The sequence below is a fragment of the Centruroides sculpturatus genome, unplaced genomic scaffold, assembly GCF_000671375.1.
Source record: "Centruroides sculpturatus isolate CEXI.00-Female unplaced genomic scaffold, Cexi_2.0 scaffold864, whole genome shotgun sequence".
In the NCBI taxonomy this organism is placed as follows: Eukaryota; Metazoa; Arthropoda; class Arachnida; order Scorpiones; family Buthidae; genus Centruroides; species Centruroides sculpturatus.
In genome coordinates, this window is record NW_019385187.1 from 226,314 (window position 1) to 244,931 (window position 18,618).

Below are 18,618 nucleotides of genomic sequence, written 5' to 3' on the forward strand. Positions count from 1 at the left end.
TAAGTTATAAAATCACTAATATTAAAAACAACATTAATTTTTATTTAATTTTTTGATTAACTTATGCGTAAATTATTAATAATGTGAATTAATTAAAATAAATTAATAAATGATTAATTATTGCACTTTTTATTTCCCGAGGAAATTAAATTACGTAGTAGTGTCAGCTGATGTTCTTATAACATGTAAGTTTACGGCAATGTCAATTTTTTAAACGTAACATTATTCAACAGTTAGTATTAAAAAATTTCAAAAATATATCAATTAGTATGAAATTAAATCTAACTAATAATTATAATTTACATTTTTTTTTTTTAACTTATAGCAAGATGAGAATGAGTTAACTCTGTAAAGTAAATATCGAATTAATTTTTCAAGAATTAAGTTTATTTTAATCTTCTTATTTTCAATTTGATCAAGATCTACTTCAATCAAACTTTAAATTGTTAATGGATGTTTACATAATTTTAAAAGTAATATCATTAATTAAATATTTATTGCTTAGCAAGAGTATTTTAAATTGTCAACTTGACAACTATCTGCATTAATGTTAACTTACTAATAAAAATAATTCTTCAAAGAAGAAAAATATTTTAAAATAAATGCAAGGTTAATGGAAAAACTGTATTTAAACTCTTTAAAAATCCCAAGTTTTTCAGACTTATGCATATGATATTGTTTTTTTCTTTGAAGCATTATATCGAACTAAAACTAATTTAATATATATTAAAATTTTAAAACAGTAATATAATTAAATTATTACGGATAAATTATTATTTGATTCCATTATCCTATTAATATTTTCTGTAATGAATGTGAATGCAATTTATCTCAACAATAACATTTAGACTAGTCATTTACAGAAACTAAATTATTGGATATTTATCTTTAGTTTATATTAATGCATATTTATAAACAAACATTTGAATATAATTTCTGTTTCTTATCATATTAAACGTTCAAACCTAATGTATAAAGCAAATATCAAATGTAATTTCTTAAATTGTTATCTTTCGGATAAATTTAAATTTATCTCTTCTTGTTATAACTTACCTTGAACAATAAGTCTGACTTTTGTCTTCTGAATACCGTAAGGATTTGATGCTAAACAAGTGTAGGTGTTTGTATCCTCTCTTTCTGCATGTGATATTGTAACTAAGGAAGTTTTGATATCTGCTCTTTCAGTTTCTTCTATTGTATAGCTAAAATTTAATTTAATACTTTTACCAAAACTTAAATATATAAGTTAAATATAGTTAGGCATAGTAGATTTGCGATATATCATCATACATTTATAAAATTCATATTTTGAGTCAGAAATATTTGCAACATTCTCTAAATCATCTATTCATTATAACAGAAATATACTAACCGTTTTATTTGATATAATGCTAAAGGAAATCCTACTTTATCCCAACTTATTGTTAGAGGAGGATCTCCAGAAGCAGAGCAAGACAATGTTGCTCTTTCGGATTTCTTTACTTGTACAACTTGAGTTGAACTTTGTATTTGTGGAGCAGCTACGAAATAAGAAAAGAGAAGTATTAAATCACAGAAGATAAAAATAAAAGTATTGTATTGCGAAGTTATAAATCTTTACTTTTATAATACTCTTCGTGTAAGAAATTTTTCAGTTTAAATGATTTAGTGTTAAATTGAAATTTTAAAGTTAATATTAAAAAAAAAATTCATATATACAAAANTATCTAAAGCAGAAAGTGTTAGCTAAAAATAGACTTATTTATAGAACAATCCCCCATTTCTCACCTCAGGGAAAGTCATAAAACAGTTGGGTGCTAATGACTTTGTGAAAGGGAAAAAGTCACTTAGAAACTACACTTAGAAACTTCGAAAGAAGGGATTTGGCCTGTACCGTCCGAGGGCCGCATAAACATTGATAGGGGGCCGTATGTGGCCCGCGGGCCGCAGGTTGTGCACCCCTGTTAATAAAGTACAGTGGTACCTCAGTATATGTCTGCTTTAGAATACGTCCAATTCGGAATAAGTCCTGTTTGGACAGAACAAATTTTGCTCAGTATACAACTTTTGTTCGGTATATGACTTAATTTATTATACGCGCCATCTATGAACAAGTAGCATTATCGGTGTACTAGACCAGACTAGATGTTTGCGGTGCCATGGTTTATAACTTTGTTAAATTTCTTCTGATTTTAATTTGTAAGTAAAATTTTATTATTTTTATTAATTGCAAAAAGGCAAATGAAAAGCAACAGAAAACTAAAAAAATGACTAGTATCTCAATGGAACTGAAAAAAGAAATTGTTGAGAAATATGAAGGTGGAATGCGTGTTCAAGATTTAACTGATGCATATTGTATTCCGAGAACAACAATATTGACAATCTTGAAAAATAAAGTCATTATTAAATCTGCTAATGTTGCAAAAGGGGTTAAATCAATTTCTAAACAGATATCGAAGACATTAGATCATGTTGAGAAATTGCTTTTGCTTTGGATAACTGAAAAACAGTATGCTGACGACAGCATATCAGAAGCAATTATTTGCAAGAAAGCTAAAAAGATACATGCTAATTTCATGAAAAATCAAGCAGGAACTAACCAGGAAAGCGAGGTTTAAAGCCAACCATTTTTTTTACATGAGAATGGATTAATCATTTTTATATTACTTCTTAAGGAAAAGGTTGGTTTGGTATACGTCCTATTCGGTATAAGTCCAAACACCAGGAGCGGATTAAGGTCGTATACCAAGGTTCCACTGTATAAATTTACAGATTTCAAATAGATAAGAAATTTTTCAAAAGATATCCAAATTCAAAGTAAAATGATATGACTCTTCAACAGCATTTATAATATAAGCCCTAAACCCAAACAGTTAGGAGTTGAAAGCTGAAATTTGGTACACAGTTAGGGTAAGCTATAAGAATGCACATTTTTGCCTAAGCAATGCCAGGCTCATCTGCTAATATATATATATAGATAGATACACACACACACACACACATATATATATTTGTATATTTATAGTGAATTTTAATTTTCGTTCATAATTTTTAAAATATGTAATCATTTGAATTAAGAAATTTTTTAATTTCATAATAAAATAGCACAAAGTTAAGAATTCATGTCCTATTATGTATAATAAATTATAATTTAAAAACTTTTTAATAGCTTGCCACTTGGAGGCAAAATGTAGAAAATAATAATACAGGTAAAAATCATGTGGGTACCACTTCCAAGTACTAAGCTTATCTTTCCCAAAGNACGAATTGTTCTTGCGATAGTTAAATTTCGAGATTACAAGTATCTTGTAATATCTCTGACCCAGATCTGTCAAGTAACAAGAAATAACAACTTTGAATAATTTATCATTCTTAGAAATTTAATATATACATTTAAAATAACAAGCACAGCATTTCACTCATGAATGTTTTAATTCTCATATTATATTTTACGCAATTTTTAAAAATTAATAAAAAGTTAATAAATTTCAAAGTAAGTTATAAAATCACTAATATTAAAAACAACATTAATTTTTATTTAATTTTTTGATTAACTTATGCGTAAATTATTAATAATGTGAATTAATTAAAATAAATTAATAAATGATTAATTATTGCACTTTTTATTTCCCGAGGAAATTAAATTACGTAGTAGTGTCAGCTGATGTTCTTATAACATGTAAGTTTACGGCAATGTCAATTTTTTAAACGTAACATTATTCAACAGTTAGTATTAAAAAATTTCAAAAATATATCAATTAGTATGAAATTAAAATTTACATTTTTTTTTTTAACTTATAGCAAGATGAGAATGAGTTAACTCTGTAAAGTAAATATCGAATTAATTTTTCAAGAATTAAGTTTATTTTAATCTTCTTATTTTCAATTTGATCAAGATCTACTTCAATCAAACTTTAAATTGTTAATGGATGTTTACATAATTTTAAAAGTAATATCATTAATTAAATATTTATTGCTTAGCAAGAGTATTTTAAATTGTCAACTTGACAACTATCTGCATTAATGTTAACTTACTAATAAAAATAATTCTTCAAAGAAGAAAAATATTTTAAAATAAATGCAAGGTTAATGGAAAAACTGTATTTAAACTCTTTAAAAATCCCAAGTTTTTCAGACTTATGCATATGATATTGTTTTTTTCTTTGAAGCATTATATCGAACTAAAACTAATTTAATATATATTAAAATTTTAAAACAGTAATATAATTAAATTATTACGGATAAATTATTATTTGATTCCATTATCCTATTAATATTTTCTGTAATGAATGTGAATGCAATTTATCTCAACAATAACATTTAGACTAGTCATTTACAGAAACTAAATTATTGGATATTTATCTTTAGTTTATATTAATGCATATTTATAAACAAACATTTGAATATAATTTCTGTTTCTTATCATATTAAACGTTCAAACCTAATGTATAAAGCAAATATCAAATGTAATTTCTTAAATTGTTATCTTTCGGATAAATTTAAATTTATCTCTTCTTGTTATAACTTACCTTGAACAATAAGTCTGACTTTTGTCTTCTGAATACCGTAAGGATTTGATGCTAAACAAGTGTAGGTGTTTGTATCCTCTCTTTCTGCATGTGATATTGTAACTAAGGAAGTTTTGATATCTGCTCTTTCAGTTTCTTCTATTGTATAGCTAAAATTTAATTTAATACTTTTACCAAAACTTAAATATATAAGTTAAATATAGTTAGGCATAGTAGATTTGCGATATATTTTCATACATTTATAAAATTCATATTTTGAGTCAGAAATATTTGCAATATTCTCTAAATCATCTATTCATTATAACAGAAATATACTAACCGTTTTATTTGATATAATGCTAAAGGAAATCCTACTTTATCCCAACTTATTGTTAGAGGAGGATCTCCAGAAGCAGAGCAAGACAATGTTGCTCTTTCGGATTTCTTTACTTGTACAACTTGAGTTGAACTTTGTATTTGTGGAGCAGCTACGAAATAAGAAAAGAGAAGTATTAAATCACAGAAGATAAAAATAAAAGTATTGTATTGCGAAGTTATAAATCTTTACTTTTATAATACTCTTCGTGTAAGAAATTTTTCAGTTTAAATGATTTATTCATTTAATGGTATGTTTTTCCATAAAATGCAGAGAGGTTTACTCAAAAATTATATGCAATTCTCCATAAAAAAACAAGTTTAATAAATTAACCATCTATATCATAACATTTGATTCACTAACTGAAAAAAGCAATGTAATCTGAACAAGTTCATTTCAAATTTCACAGGGTTTAATATAAATAATTTTGTGACTTGCATCAAATTTTATAAAAGTTCTTTTAAATAGTTGATAATATATTTGCCATTATGTCTATAATAATCTAATAAATCAAGATTCAAATTGCTTATGCAATAACTTGTGATTGTTACAACTACTCTAAAAAATCATTATATTACAAGGTCTGTTAAAAAAATACACGGACTGTTTGAATTGCGCGGCTCCAGTTGGTTCCAGGGGAATCTGCTTGGTGTCGCTAGGTTTGTACAGATCATCTGGTGATAAAGCCATTTCCCGATTACAGATATCTTGATTTGTTGATTAGTTATTTGGTTTTTAGTGAAGTGTGATTTTTTCGTTTGTCGGATTTCAGAACGAATGACCTGATGGAGCAACAACTTGCTGTGAAATTTTGTGTTAAACTTGGAAAATCTGCAACTGAAACATTTGCTATGCTCGAGATGGTGATGTTGCTATGAAGCGTACGGCATGTTTCTAGTAGTCCCCCAGACCCAAAAAGAGATCACCAAGTTCGATCCAATGTCAAGATGATGCTGACAGTTTTCTTTGATGCTAAAGGTGTTGTTCACCACAAGTACCTCCCCCAAGGCTCCACAGTGAACCAGACTTACTACATTAAAGTTCTGAAACATCTGAGGGATACCAGCCATCACAAAAGGTTAGAAAATGTGGAAGAGTGGCAACTGGTTTCTCCATCACAATAATGCTCCAGCCCATTCAGCCTTCAGAACTCATGAGTTTTTGGCCAAACACTATATCACTGTTCTTCCCTACTCCTCCTACTCACCTGACCTTGTTCCTTGTGACTTTTTCTTATTCCTCAAACTCAAAAGATCCTTGAAAGAAAGAAGATTTGAGATGATTCCCAAGATTAAGGCAAATGCGACGAAGGCATTGAAGGACATTACAAAAGAAGCATACCAGGACTGTTTCAACAAGTGGAAACACTGTTGGGATAAGTGTGTATGTTCGGAAGGAGAGTACTTTGAAGGGGACCCAGACATGTAACTTCTACATAAAGTACATTTTGTTTTATGACATCAGTCTGCATATTTTTTGAATAGACCTCGTACAAAAATGCACAAATAAACTATTATATAAATGCTGAATAATTTTAACACATTATATATTAATCAGAAATATCTTTCTTCCTATGAATATAATCATATTGAGATATCATTGACACTGATACAAATTATAAAATATTGAATAATTATTAATAATCATGATATTTTAATATTTTAATCATTAATGTAAATCTTATTTATAAAATCATTTTGCAGAATATCAAAAAGACTAAAATTTCATTTTAATATTTTTTTATAATTCAAACATAATTTTCCAATATCTTACCTGCAATGAACTAAAACTGGCAAAGCTTCAGACGCTTGGCAATCCCTAACAAGACGAACTAATTCCAAAATTGGCTGGACGGATGTTGGTACTCCATGATCAGGCCACGTTGCATAATGGAACTGACAAATTGTTCTAGTTTCATCTTCCCAACAAGCTTTTAATGTTCTAACTAAAAAATCAGGACAAACTTGGCGCCATTTTACCTGCATTGTAATGTATTTATATATTAATGAAACATAATATTAAAAATGTATTTGAAATTATTAATAAATAAAATATTTATATTTTGAAAGNATGACTGTAATCACTTCTATCATTAGTAGAAATAAGGGTGATACTTTCGTTAATTTTAAAACTTTCTTAAACGTAAATTAAATATTAAAAAAACGAAAAAAAAAATACATCTATTACACGTAATTACTCATCATTAAAAATCATTTACTCCAAATACATATACACATAAAATAAAAAAAGTAAAAATTTATAGTCATTAAATCAATAATTTAAGATAAAACATAGCTATTAATAATTTAATTTCAACAAAAATTGTCCTTTTACTAATGGAAAAAAGTAATGAAAATTTTTGTTAAGATAGCTCATAAATATTATGTAAATCCAGACAGAAAATTTGATAAATGAAAGTAAAATATGACAGACAAAAAAAAATTCAATAAATTTACGCTGTAATAGATCATTTCAGTTTTTATTTTAATGGAGAGCTGTAAACTAAGAATATAAAATATCTATAAAACAAGATATTGCTCCACTCAACTAAATCTGGCAATGAAGTAAAGTAAGTTTCTTTGACCGTAATTAAATTAAGAAAGGCCATTATTTGTACATAAAAGTGTTATTTTTCTGAAAATGTCTCGAAAATAAAAAGCGAAATAATTAGTAATTTATGTTTACTTAGCTTTAAATTGTAGGTTATATTCTAATTTTAAAAAGAAATAAAGTATTCATATTATAATCCAATTTGCATTCTTAAACTTCGCTTAAGTCGAAGTAAAGTTTAAGACTTGAAAAACTGTATATACCTGTTTGAGTTTTAAGGTTATTATATAGGCAAAATATGATTACAGTCAGTTAAAAAATATTGACTTGTTTTTAACTTTTATAATGTAAAACTGATTTTAAAATATATTTTTTCTTGTTAGACACTCTTGTTTGGAGATAAATTTTTTTATTATTATTTAAAAAGCTTATAAAAAATGCAGGCAGCAAAGACATCGCTCATTTATCACTCTTCTTGAAGTCTTATATACCTAAAAATTTAATTTAGCGTAAAAATACAATAATAATACAATATATAGTAAATAATTGATCTAAGGAAAAGAAGTTAAAAAAAAAAAAAAAAACAGTTTAAAGTATATATTGAGCAGAAAGTAGGCAATAAATCATTGTACTAGTGTACAAAATTTTGTAGAAAGAAGAAAAAAAAAATACTGTAAATGTGACATCAGCTTTAGCCTCAGAAACAGGATTTAGATTTATATGCTGATCCTATATAAAAGAGTAAAGCTGCAATTTCCCGACTAAATTTTTTTTTCCTAGAAAAATAAAATGACTTATTTCAAATAAATTCTACTTTGTAAAAAGTTTGACTAAAAAAAATTTTGTTTTTTATTGTCAAAAATATAATTTTTTTTTCGTTGCAGGAAAATTGTTCATGTAAAACTTTCAGGAGTAAAGAATAATTAAATTTAACAACGTAAACAAAATTTGCTGTACAGTATANTTTAAAGTGTATGTGTTCAGGTGAACTAAATAAAGAACATTATTTTTGAACTGTAAGACTAAATATCTGCATCCATAATTCCAGTATAATAAGTCGTGTTAATATATAGAATGTACTAGTAATACAAAATAAATTTTTTAAACATAGTAAATTGTATTTAATTATATGTGTTTCAATCCTGAAATTAAGATTCCAATTTCTTTGTCAATTCATTTATTATGAAATGATAATTGCAACTGATGTAATTTTTCCTGCACATAGGGAAAGAACTTAGTTCAGAATTTACCACAACAAAACTTGTGGCACTGTGAATGGCAATAAACTTCAGTGCAATTTCTTAAAATGTAACTCTTGAAGCATGCTGCAGCATTTGCAAGGTTTGCATTAAACAGTTTTAAAAAATAGATGCAATCTGGCACATTAATTATCAGTGCTGCTGATCTCCATTAGTATGACTAATATTTCATATGCCATACACAATATTATACCCAGAAATTGATCATAGCATATGTACAGTACATTGTGAATTTGCTGTTTTTTTTATTTTTGCTGTTTACAGTGTCATGAGTTCTATAGTGGGGAGTTTTGGAACTAAATTTTTCTCCAATGAAATCTCATACATATGTGTGCAAACTGATCGAAACTCTAGCCATAATTAATTGGGCTATTATTATGCTACATTTAATAAAGACTAAGTAATTTGGTACACCTCCCCCAAGGCTCCACAGTGAACCAGACTTACTACATTGAAGTTCTGAAACGTCTGAGGGATACCAGCCATCACAAAAGGTTAGAAAATGTGGAAGAGTGGCAACTGGTTTCTCCATCACGACAATGCTCCAGCCCATTCAGCCTTCAGAACTCATGAGTTTTTGGCCAAACACTATATCACTGTTCTTCCCTACTCCTCCTACTCACCTGACCTTGTTCCTTGTGACTTTTTCTTATTCCTCAAACTCAAAAGATCCTTGAAAGAAAGAAGATTTGAGATNAATTTGCTGTACAGTATAATAATTACTTTATAACCATCAAACTAAGCTATTATCAGTAGATGTTTCTATCAGATAGGATTAAATTGAAAATTAATTTCAGTACACCAATTAGATATGCCTTTAGCAATAAAATCAAACCACAAATTTCTAATTTCTGTAGAACATCATACTTAATTAATAGAAGCTTCAATCAACTATGATGTTGAACCAAGTTGATAACATGGATTAGTCTTTCGTCTGTATCATATAGATTAAGTTAGAAAACAAGGAAGAATATTAATCTATGATTGATATTATTAATAGAAATTGCTATTACATCAAATAATAATGAATTTTTTCCAACTTATTATTAATTAATATCAGTTGCATCTAAGACAATTTTTCGATTAGAAAAATGATGAACAAGTAACACAGTTTTCGAAATAAAATAAAAAAGAAAAAAAAATAAAATGTTAAGATACATATTATCTACTATAAATCATTTAAAAGAGCTGAAGGTTGTAGTTTTTTAATGCAAAATTACATTTTTAAAATAGTTTTCCAAGTAGAGTTTTTAAAAAGAAATGTTTAAATGTGACCTAGATCTNTAGCCAGGAGCAGGACTTGAACCTGCAACCTCACTTACTGTACAGTTTATGCCATCTGAACACTGAGCAAGCCTTTGCTTCCAGAAGTATATAAATTTAGATATAACCATTCACAGTTACTTATGGCTCCAGCTGGGATGGCTCCTACACTCTCAGCCTATGTACTCCTCCTCTATGGCATTCAGCCTGCAATCACTTTACATGACATGGAATATATGTATACTAGCAGGTAGGCCTGGCGTTGCTCGGGCAAAAGTAACAATAGCAAAGATTAAGATTATTATGTTATAGTCAACCTTACTCGTTTTCACAGAGTGCAAGAATTATGTCCCCGTTTCCAGACTAATTAGAGAATTTTTAGAAATATGTTTGATTTCTCACAAAACGAAAAAACTGCATCTGCCTCTTGCATGTCACTTTCTCTTAACAATTCCATTGTTATGTAAGTTACGTAACACTTCCATTGTTGACACGTCCATTGTTGATGGAAGTGTTAAACCTTAATCCTGTCCCTCTCCCCCGTGGGGAGGAATTTTGAAAAATCCCTTCTTAGTGTGCGTTCTCGTGACGTACCCTAACTGTGTACCAAATTTCAACTTTCAACTCCTAACCATCTGGGCTCTGCACTTATTATTATTATCAACCTGTCTTGATTATATATATAAATATATCAACATCCCAAAGCCCAATCTACATACTGCACAGTAAATAGAGGTTGCAGGTTCAAGTCCCTCTCTGTGCTAGGTTTTTTCTTCCAGAATGTTCTAAATTATTTAATAAATTATTAAATTATAATTATTAATTTAGATAAGAGATGACACCTAATATCTACCTCTAGTATCAAATTACCTAGTTTCTAATTATTAATTATAGCATAATGATAGCCCAAATAATTACAGCAAGAGTTTGGATTAGTATCAATACATCAGGCTTTGGGATGTCAATATGTATACATGTCTGAAAACATCAACATACAAAATTTGGGCAGGTTTGGTCTGCTATATCCAGACAGTAGTAAATAGGGATAACTTTACTTACAAATGTTCATTATATTGATCAATATTGCTTTCATGATAAAAGCTTGCTACTTTTGATTCATATATATATTCTAAACACATTATATATATATAATGTCAAAAAACTAAACATCTAAACATAGATTTAAAAATTTTTAAGTACATGTAAGTGACAGTTCTAAATATTCAGACTGGAAAATAATTTCTTTTGATAACTATAAAATGCATTTTTAGTAATCAAGGATTCTGTTCCTTGATTACTAGGAGAGATTAACTTTTATAGAGCTAGTATGATCCTCCTCATTAAAGGACAGCTTTTGGTTTACATAAAGATATAATCAAAGCCGGAACCCCACATCACATGAATCCGCAATGGAATTGTAAAACTGACAGCTAAACTAATGAAGTTTTCAGTTTGACAGAAATATGACTGAAAACAGTTTAAAATTATTTAACTTTCCTGTCATACTGCAACCAATAAAAACAAGTAAATTTGTGATGCATGCTCATGTGTAATTTGACTGTCATAATGGCAAAAAGTATAGCAAAGAGAATGGAAATAAATTTTCAACTACAGTAAACTCCTGATTATCCATGCACGGATTATCCGTGCATGAATTTAATTTTAAAGAAATAATTATACGTGTATGTATTTTTTAAATAGTTGCTCGCTTTCACGTTTACACATCCTATAAGTGTGCACGTGTTCATATTTAGATGTTTGAAGCAGGTGGTAGGGTATCTGAAGTCAGCTGGACTGGTTTTAGTTAGGCCGCTTCTTTCATGCCAGACATTTCTTTTTGAAGGAGAAAACGATAGTGATTATATTTATACAAAGTTTCGTTTACTTGCATGTTATAATATGTATTACAATTTAAGATTTAATTATATGTATGTATATATAATAGATATTATACATAATATTTTTTTTCAAATAACTCTCCGACAAATACTTTTAGTGTAAAATTACATAAAATAAGATTATTTTTTAAATTTTCAGATAAGTACCCTTAAAATGCCTAATAACTGAAAGAAAGTCATACTTACTATAAAACAAAAACTAACATTAATTGAAAAATTTGAAAAAGATGAATCTACATGTTGTATTTCAGAAATAAATAATTATAGTTCGGATTATCCGTGTTTCTGGATTCATCCTTGCCACCTCTCCCCACCATTAGCCCGGATAATCGGGAGTTTACTGTATTTATTGAAAAAGTTAGACAATATAGATGTCTATATGACAAAAAAATAAAGAATTTAAGAATATATCATTAAAATACATTGTACAGACAGCAATTAGTGTGAAATTTGAAATCAATGGCAAGAAAGTTTGATATGCAGTAGAGCATCAATTATCCGACCCCCGATTAACTGTCACTTCGGTTAACCGACCGTTCTAGTCGGCAAATTTCAAATGTCCACTAGTGATGTGGCACTACAATATTTGGCTATGTCTTGGCTACTTTAATATTATATTTTTTAAATTTTTGCATGTTTTAGCTGGCAACATCGAGACTTAATTTTCTAATTATGATAGGTTGTTTGTTTTGTGAGCAATAAAATAATTTTAAAATAATTTTTAACGATACAATAGCGACGATTATTATTTAAAAAAAAAATTTGTTAGGCTTAACATCGATGAAAATTCAACACGAAGTTGGTTAATAGCAATATACTAATATACTAATTACATGGGATATACTAATATACTATAGTAATAATGTATTTTTTTCATTCTTTTCGGTTATCCGATTTTTTCAGTTATCTGATCAACCTGAGTCCCCAATTGAGTTGGATAATCAATGCTCTACTGTACTAGCGAAGTTGAGGCCGAAGTTTTAAACTCGAAAACGTGTACATCGGACGTTCAGTGCCACCTTCCTGTAAGCCTAGAAGTTTGAAAACGATGTTTGGATAGTCAGTGGAATCATGCTCGACATTCCAAACACAGTTGTCAAACTTTTAGGCTTACAGGAAAACAGTGCTGAATGTCCGATGTACACATTTTTGCATTTAAAACTTCAACCTCAACCTTGCTATTGAGTTTTAAATAGGAAACAAAGTAGAGTAGAAATGGAAAGTGCAAAGAGATTACAGAACTGATCAATGGGTAGCACATTTCCACATAACATTCATTTCAGTGAGATATGAGCATTTGAATGTTTAAAATGTATAATTCCAAATATTGGAAGTTCAATATAGAAACTGCTTTTGATAAAAGTTTACTTAGGTAGTTCCTATGGTGACACTTCCAGAAATCTCAAACAACATGAGTGTTTGGATAGTTAACATAGATATTGCTGTCTTGTATATTATTGTTATTGTGATTTGTTATGTAATATGGTTTTTAGATTATGGCCAAATCATTTTATGTTTTAGATAGGAATATTTTAAAGTATTGTACATTAGTTTGAAGTGTTGTAGTATGATTAGAGTTTCTGTATTTGCAGTTTTTTTCTATGGCATGGAGGTTTTGGAAAATGATCAACACTCTTCTTGGCAAAAGTTCATTTATTGGGATTTTTTCCATATTTTAGATTCTAATTTTCCTGAAATTGATGTCAATAAAAGAATTTCATCTGATCTTAAGTTTGTGATAAAGTTAGGTTTGCAACCTGTGAATGCAGTTTGTGAGAAATGTAAAGGTCAGTGCCACTTTCCTGTAAGCCTAGAAGTTTGACAACAATGTTTGGATAGTCAGTGGAATCATGCTCGACATTCCTTAAATGGCTTAAATGTTTCACAATGTAATATTAAATAAAAAATTTATACTTGTAAATTTATGTAGACAAATATATTTATATTTGTCTACATAAATTTACAAGTATAAATTTATATCATTGTGGCAAATTCAGCCAACAATCCACTTGGTGCCTTTCAACAACTACCCTGTTTTGTTTTTTCTTTTGCTCACCACGGTTTCATCGATTTTGACGATCTTTCCAGGTCCACCAATTTTTATTTTGGCCAAATTAGACAAGGAAACCGAATATAACTAAATATAAATATATTTGTCTACATAATATATTTCATCTTAAAATGTTAATAAAGGTAATATTTTTATTAACTCAAATACTGTATTCAACTTTATTTAATAAATTTTGCTACATACTCAATTAAGTATTTCATAATTGAATATTTACTCACCATTAAATTAATTTTTCAGAAAACTCGTGATTCTGTTGCCTTTTGATGCCATAAATGCAAGTTGAATAGTTTGGTATTTAAAGATACGTTTAAAGGCAAATTTGGGAAGATTTCTTGGGCTACATATTAGTCAATTGCCTGGCATCTAATTTTCATGGACTGTATGTTGAATGGGACGTGTTCAGTAGTAAGCATTAATTGTTGAACATCTGTAGAATGAGCAAATTTCATATGGCATGTAATAATGGTTTCCTTGTCTAATTTGGCCAAAATAAAAATTGGTGGACCTGGAAAGATCATCAAAATCGATGAAACCGTGGTGAGCAAAAGAAAAAACAAAACAGGGTAGTTGTTGAAAGGCACCAAGTGGATTGTTGGCTGATTTTGCCACAATGATAATTCCTGTTTTGTGTGTAAAGTAAATTACAAGTCCAAAGTCAGTCTGAACTGGGTTATTAGCAACTTTGTAAATTCAAGAATCATAGTGTACAAGGACAAATGGAAAAGTTACAATCACATCAAAAATTTAGAAGGAGTCAAAATAACCCACAGCACTGTAAAACATGCTGAAAATTTCATTGGTCCAGTTACAGGCATTCATACACAAAAAATTGAATGCTTGTGGCATTGTCTGAAAAAATCGCAAGAATTTGCCAATGCATTTTACAGAAGATTTGTCCGATTCTTATTTATATGCTTTTATATATAAGCAAAGCTTCTGAGATGGAAAAATTAAAACTAGGAGAATATTTAGAGTTGTTTGTCCAGCATATAAGTAGGGTGTATCCCTACTTGTATGCTGGACAAACAACTCAAGTGTTTCCCACTGTTTTGACACAAATGTGCAGTTTTTCCATAATGGCACATGCTTTTGCACTTCTGTTGCCAATTTTAAATTGTTATCATTTCTTTGAAACTTTCACAAAATGTGAAAATGGAAGTTGATAGCAGTAACACTGGCTTAAATGTTTCAAATGTAATATTAAATAAAAAATTTATACCTGTAAATTTATGTAAACAAATATAAATATATTTGTCTACATAATATATTTCATCTTAAAATGTTAATAAAGGTAATATTTTTATTAACTCAAATACTGTATTCAACTTTATTTAATAAATTTTGCTACATACTCAATTAAGTATTTCATAATTGATATTTACTCACCAATTCAACAGTAATGTTCCCATATTGTCTTTGTTCTCCTTCATCAGGCCAATAGCATTCACATTTATACTGAAAATTTAAATATTTTTATCAAAATTTGATCAAATTGTTATGTTTTTGTATTTCTGCTTTTTTTTTAACTATGCTTAATTTTAATAATTATGTTTATTAGCATATTATAATTACAATTACAAATTTACAAAGTTCAATTTATTAAAAATTCTCAAACATTTATAAGTATTGGAGATAATATTTTCTGTTCTTACAAGGAAAATAACTAAATTACTATCCAACTTTTAAATATTAAATGTTTAAAAGATTATCTAAAATTAAACCTATATATAATATTTTTTTATTTTGATGATATGAAACCGTGCTTTCGTTTATGCTTCTAACACAATAAAGTGCTATAAATTAAGACACTTGGCGGGTTGTCTCGTCTTTATTTAGTTGATACGTGTGAAAAATTTTTTTACACGTTTCGGGCTTTTAAGCCCCTCTTCAGCCAACTAAAACATTAAAAGAGGATATAACATACACACAAAAAAATACACAAGTTTTGTAAAATTCATAAAAATATAAACATACCCATGCATACAAGTTTTTTTATAAAAATTGAAGTAACAGCTACTCCCGATATTTTCCAGTAACATCAGCTTGTTCACAATATTTTTTCCCTTTTAGCCAACTATAATATTAGGGGAGTATACGACATATATACAAACTATACATCAGTTTTACAGAATCTATAAAACTATCTTCTATTAAGGCATACCTTGAGTACGGCTGTTATTAAAGTTGTACACAATTGATTGTACCTTTTACTTATAAAACAGTTCTATAAAATCCTTGATCTAAAACATACATTGGACAACAATTATCAAATTGGTATACAATTGATTATTCCTTCTACTCATAAATCTGTTTACAAAATCCTTATTTCCTTTAATACGCGTTGACAATATAATACAAATTTACATAACTTCTACAATATAAATTTACATATCTGACATCTACTATATTTTTTTACAATGTATGATTGTTGATTTATTTAACATTTCAATATTTAATATTATAGATTATTATTTGAACTAATGATATTACAATGTCTTGAAGTTGGTAAACATTATTTAATATAAATTTACATATTATTTGACTCCCATTATAACATTACAGTTTTTTGTTATTGTTGATTTATTTAACAGTTCAATAGTTATTAATTAGCACATTGATCACAATAATAATAATTTGAATCTAGTGAATATAATTAATATAAAATTTTTAACCAGTTTTCGTTTATAGAGATGCTAGGATTTTTATTTATACTATTTTGATTTTTGATTATTTCTATACTTTCTTTGAATTTTCTTTTATATGTATCTTTTTCTCTGTGTAAAATATCTATATTATTTTTGTCTATATTACAATTATTTAAAAGGCAGTGTTCATGAAAAGCAGAATTTAGTCTACGATATTTCAAATCGGCTATATGTTCTTTCAATCTTACTTTAACTTTACGTTTAGTTTCACCTATATAAAATTTTTTATTTTCGCATGTACACGGAATTTTATAGACTACATTTTTACTTTCTTCTTTCTTTGTTATATTTGTTTTGTTAACTTGTTTTGCATTTAATCTGGAGATTAGCTTATCATATGTCGGTACTAGTTTTACATTAATTTTTTTGACTTCTTTATTAACTTCTTCGTATAGACCTTTTATATATGGGAAACGAATGTATTTTATTTCGGCTTGTTTAGGATCTATTCTTATTGTTTTATCTGTTTTTTTATCTATTTCTTTTTCCCAAATATTAAGGATTCTGTTTGGGTATCCTGAAAGAATAAATTTTTTCTTTAGTGTATTTAAATGTTCGATTTGTTTAGTATTTATACTAGTTCTATTTTTGATTTTAGTGTATTCCATATTAAATATGTTTTGTTTTATATGAAGTGGTATGTTAGAATTATAGTTAACTGTGGTATTTATTGAGCACTGCTTTTTAAACGGTTCAAATTCGAGATTTGTATTATTTCTTTTAATTGTAATATCTAAATAATTTATGCTGTTGGTAATTTTATCTTCTTCTTCTATTTTAAATTGAATATTTTTATGGATATTATTTATTATTTTTCTGATTTCATTAGTGTTAATTTCGACTTCATCATATATTATTAGGACATCGTCTACGTATCTTCTGTAGAACTTTATACCATATATGTCACTTATTTCTTTGTCTATATCTATCATTATGATCTCTGCTAGTTTCGGTCCTATTACGGACCCCATACTAATTCCACTATTCTGTGTGTAATATTTACTGTTTATTTCAAAGTAGTTGCTTCTGTAGGTAAATTCGATTAGGTCTATTATTTCAGGTTCAATTTTAAGTTGTGTCAGCTTTGGTTCAATTATTTCCCATATTATGGAAGGGTACATATCAATTATGTCCAGACTTGCAATTCTGTATGTATCTTTTATATCTATCTGTTTAATATCACATAATAGTTCATCAGTATTATAAATAGCAAATTCAGAATTTTGATATATTTTTAGTTTCTGTTTTAGAATTTTCTCAAGATTATATAACGTTGTATTTCTGAAGTCAACTATAGGACGGACGGATTCATCTGCTTTATGGGTTTTAAGTTGTATCTTCATTTTCGGTGTACGATCGTTGTTTTCGCTCAGGATAAATTCTTTTTCATCTTTAGTTAAGCTTTTTAGTTTGTATAGTTTGGTAATTCTATTTTTTAATTCTTTATATATTACTTCTATGGGGTCAATTGGGAGTTCTCTAAATTTATCACTATCAACTAATTCTTGTTTTTTCTTTTTAACCCACTCTTGCTCAACTATAATTATTTGTTTAGATTTATCTGCTTTGATTATTTCTAGTCGATTGTTCTTTAAAAAGTTATGTAATTCTTCAATATTATTTTTATATTTATAATAATTTTTATCTTCTATAGTGGTTTTTCCATTTCTTTTAGTTATATATTTCTCAATCTTATTTGCTAGATTTATTTTGATGATTTTTGATTCTGTATCATTTAACTTATTACATATACGATCTATGTCTGGTATTATGTCCAAAGCATTCCATTGGTTAGGTCCATTAAAATCTAGTCCATTTTGTATTGTCTCCAGGACATTATCAGGAATAACGGTACTTGTTTTATTTAGCACTAACGATCTTTTCCATTCTTCTGTTTCTTCTCTATCTGGATAGTGAAACTTTTTGACTAATTTCTTATATTTATTATCTTCATATTGAGTCAAATTTTAATCTGCTCTACTACTACCGTTTGCTTGTCGCTTTTGTTA

The 18,618-nt window shown here is 27.9% G+C and overlaps 1 protein-coding gene across 2 annotated transcripts in view; it reads right to left on the reverse strand.

Annotated features, from left to right (window-relative positions):
* The window catches only part of LOC111635904 (uncharacterized protein DDB_G0283357-like), a 75,318-nt gene that overhangs the window by 32,914 nt on the left and 23,786 nt on the right, over window positions 1-18,618 (reverse strand). For both annotated transcript variants that reach the window (XM_023381039.1, XM_023381040.1), the window contains exons 5-6: window positions 15,291-15,359; window positions 6,637-6,842 (exon numbers count right to left, since the gene is read on the reverse strand). In XM_023381039.1, the coding sequence (XP_023236807.1) occupies window positions 6,637-6,842; window positions 15,291-15,359 (275 nt within the window). The remainder of the gene's footprint in view (window positions 1-6,636; window positions 6,843-15,290; window positions 15,360-18,618) is intronic.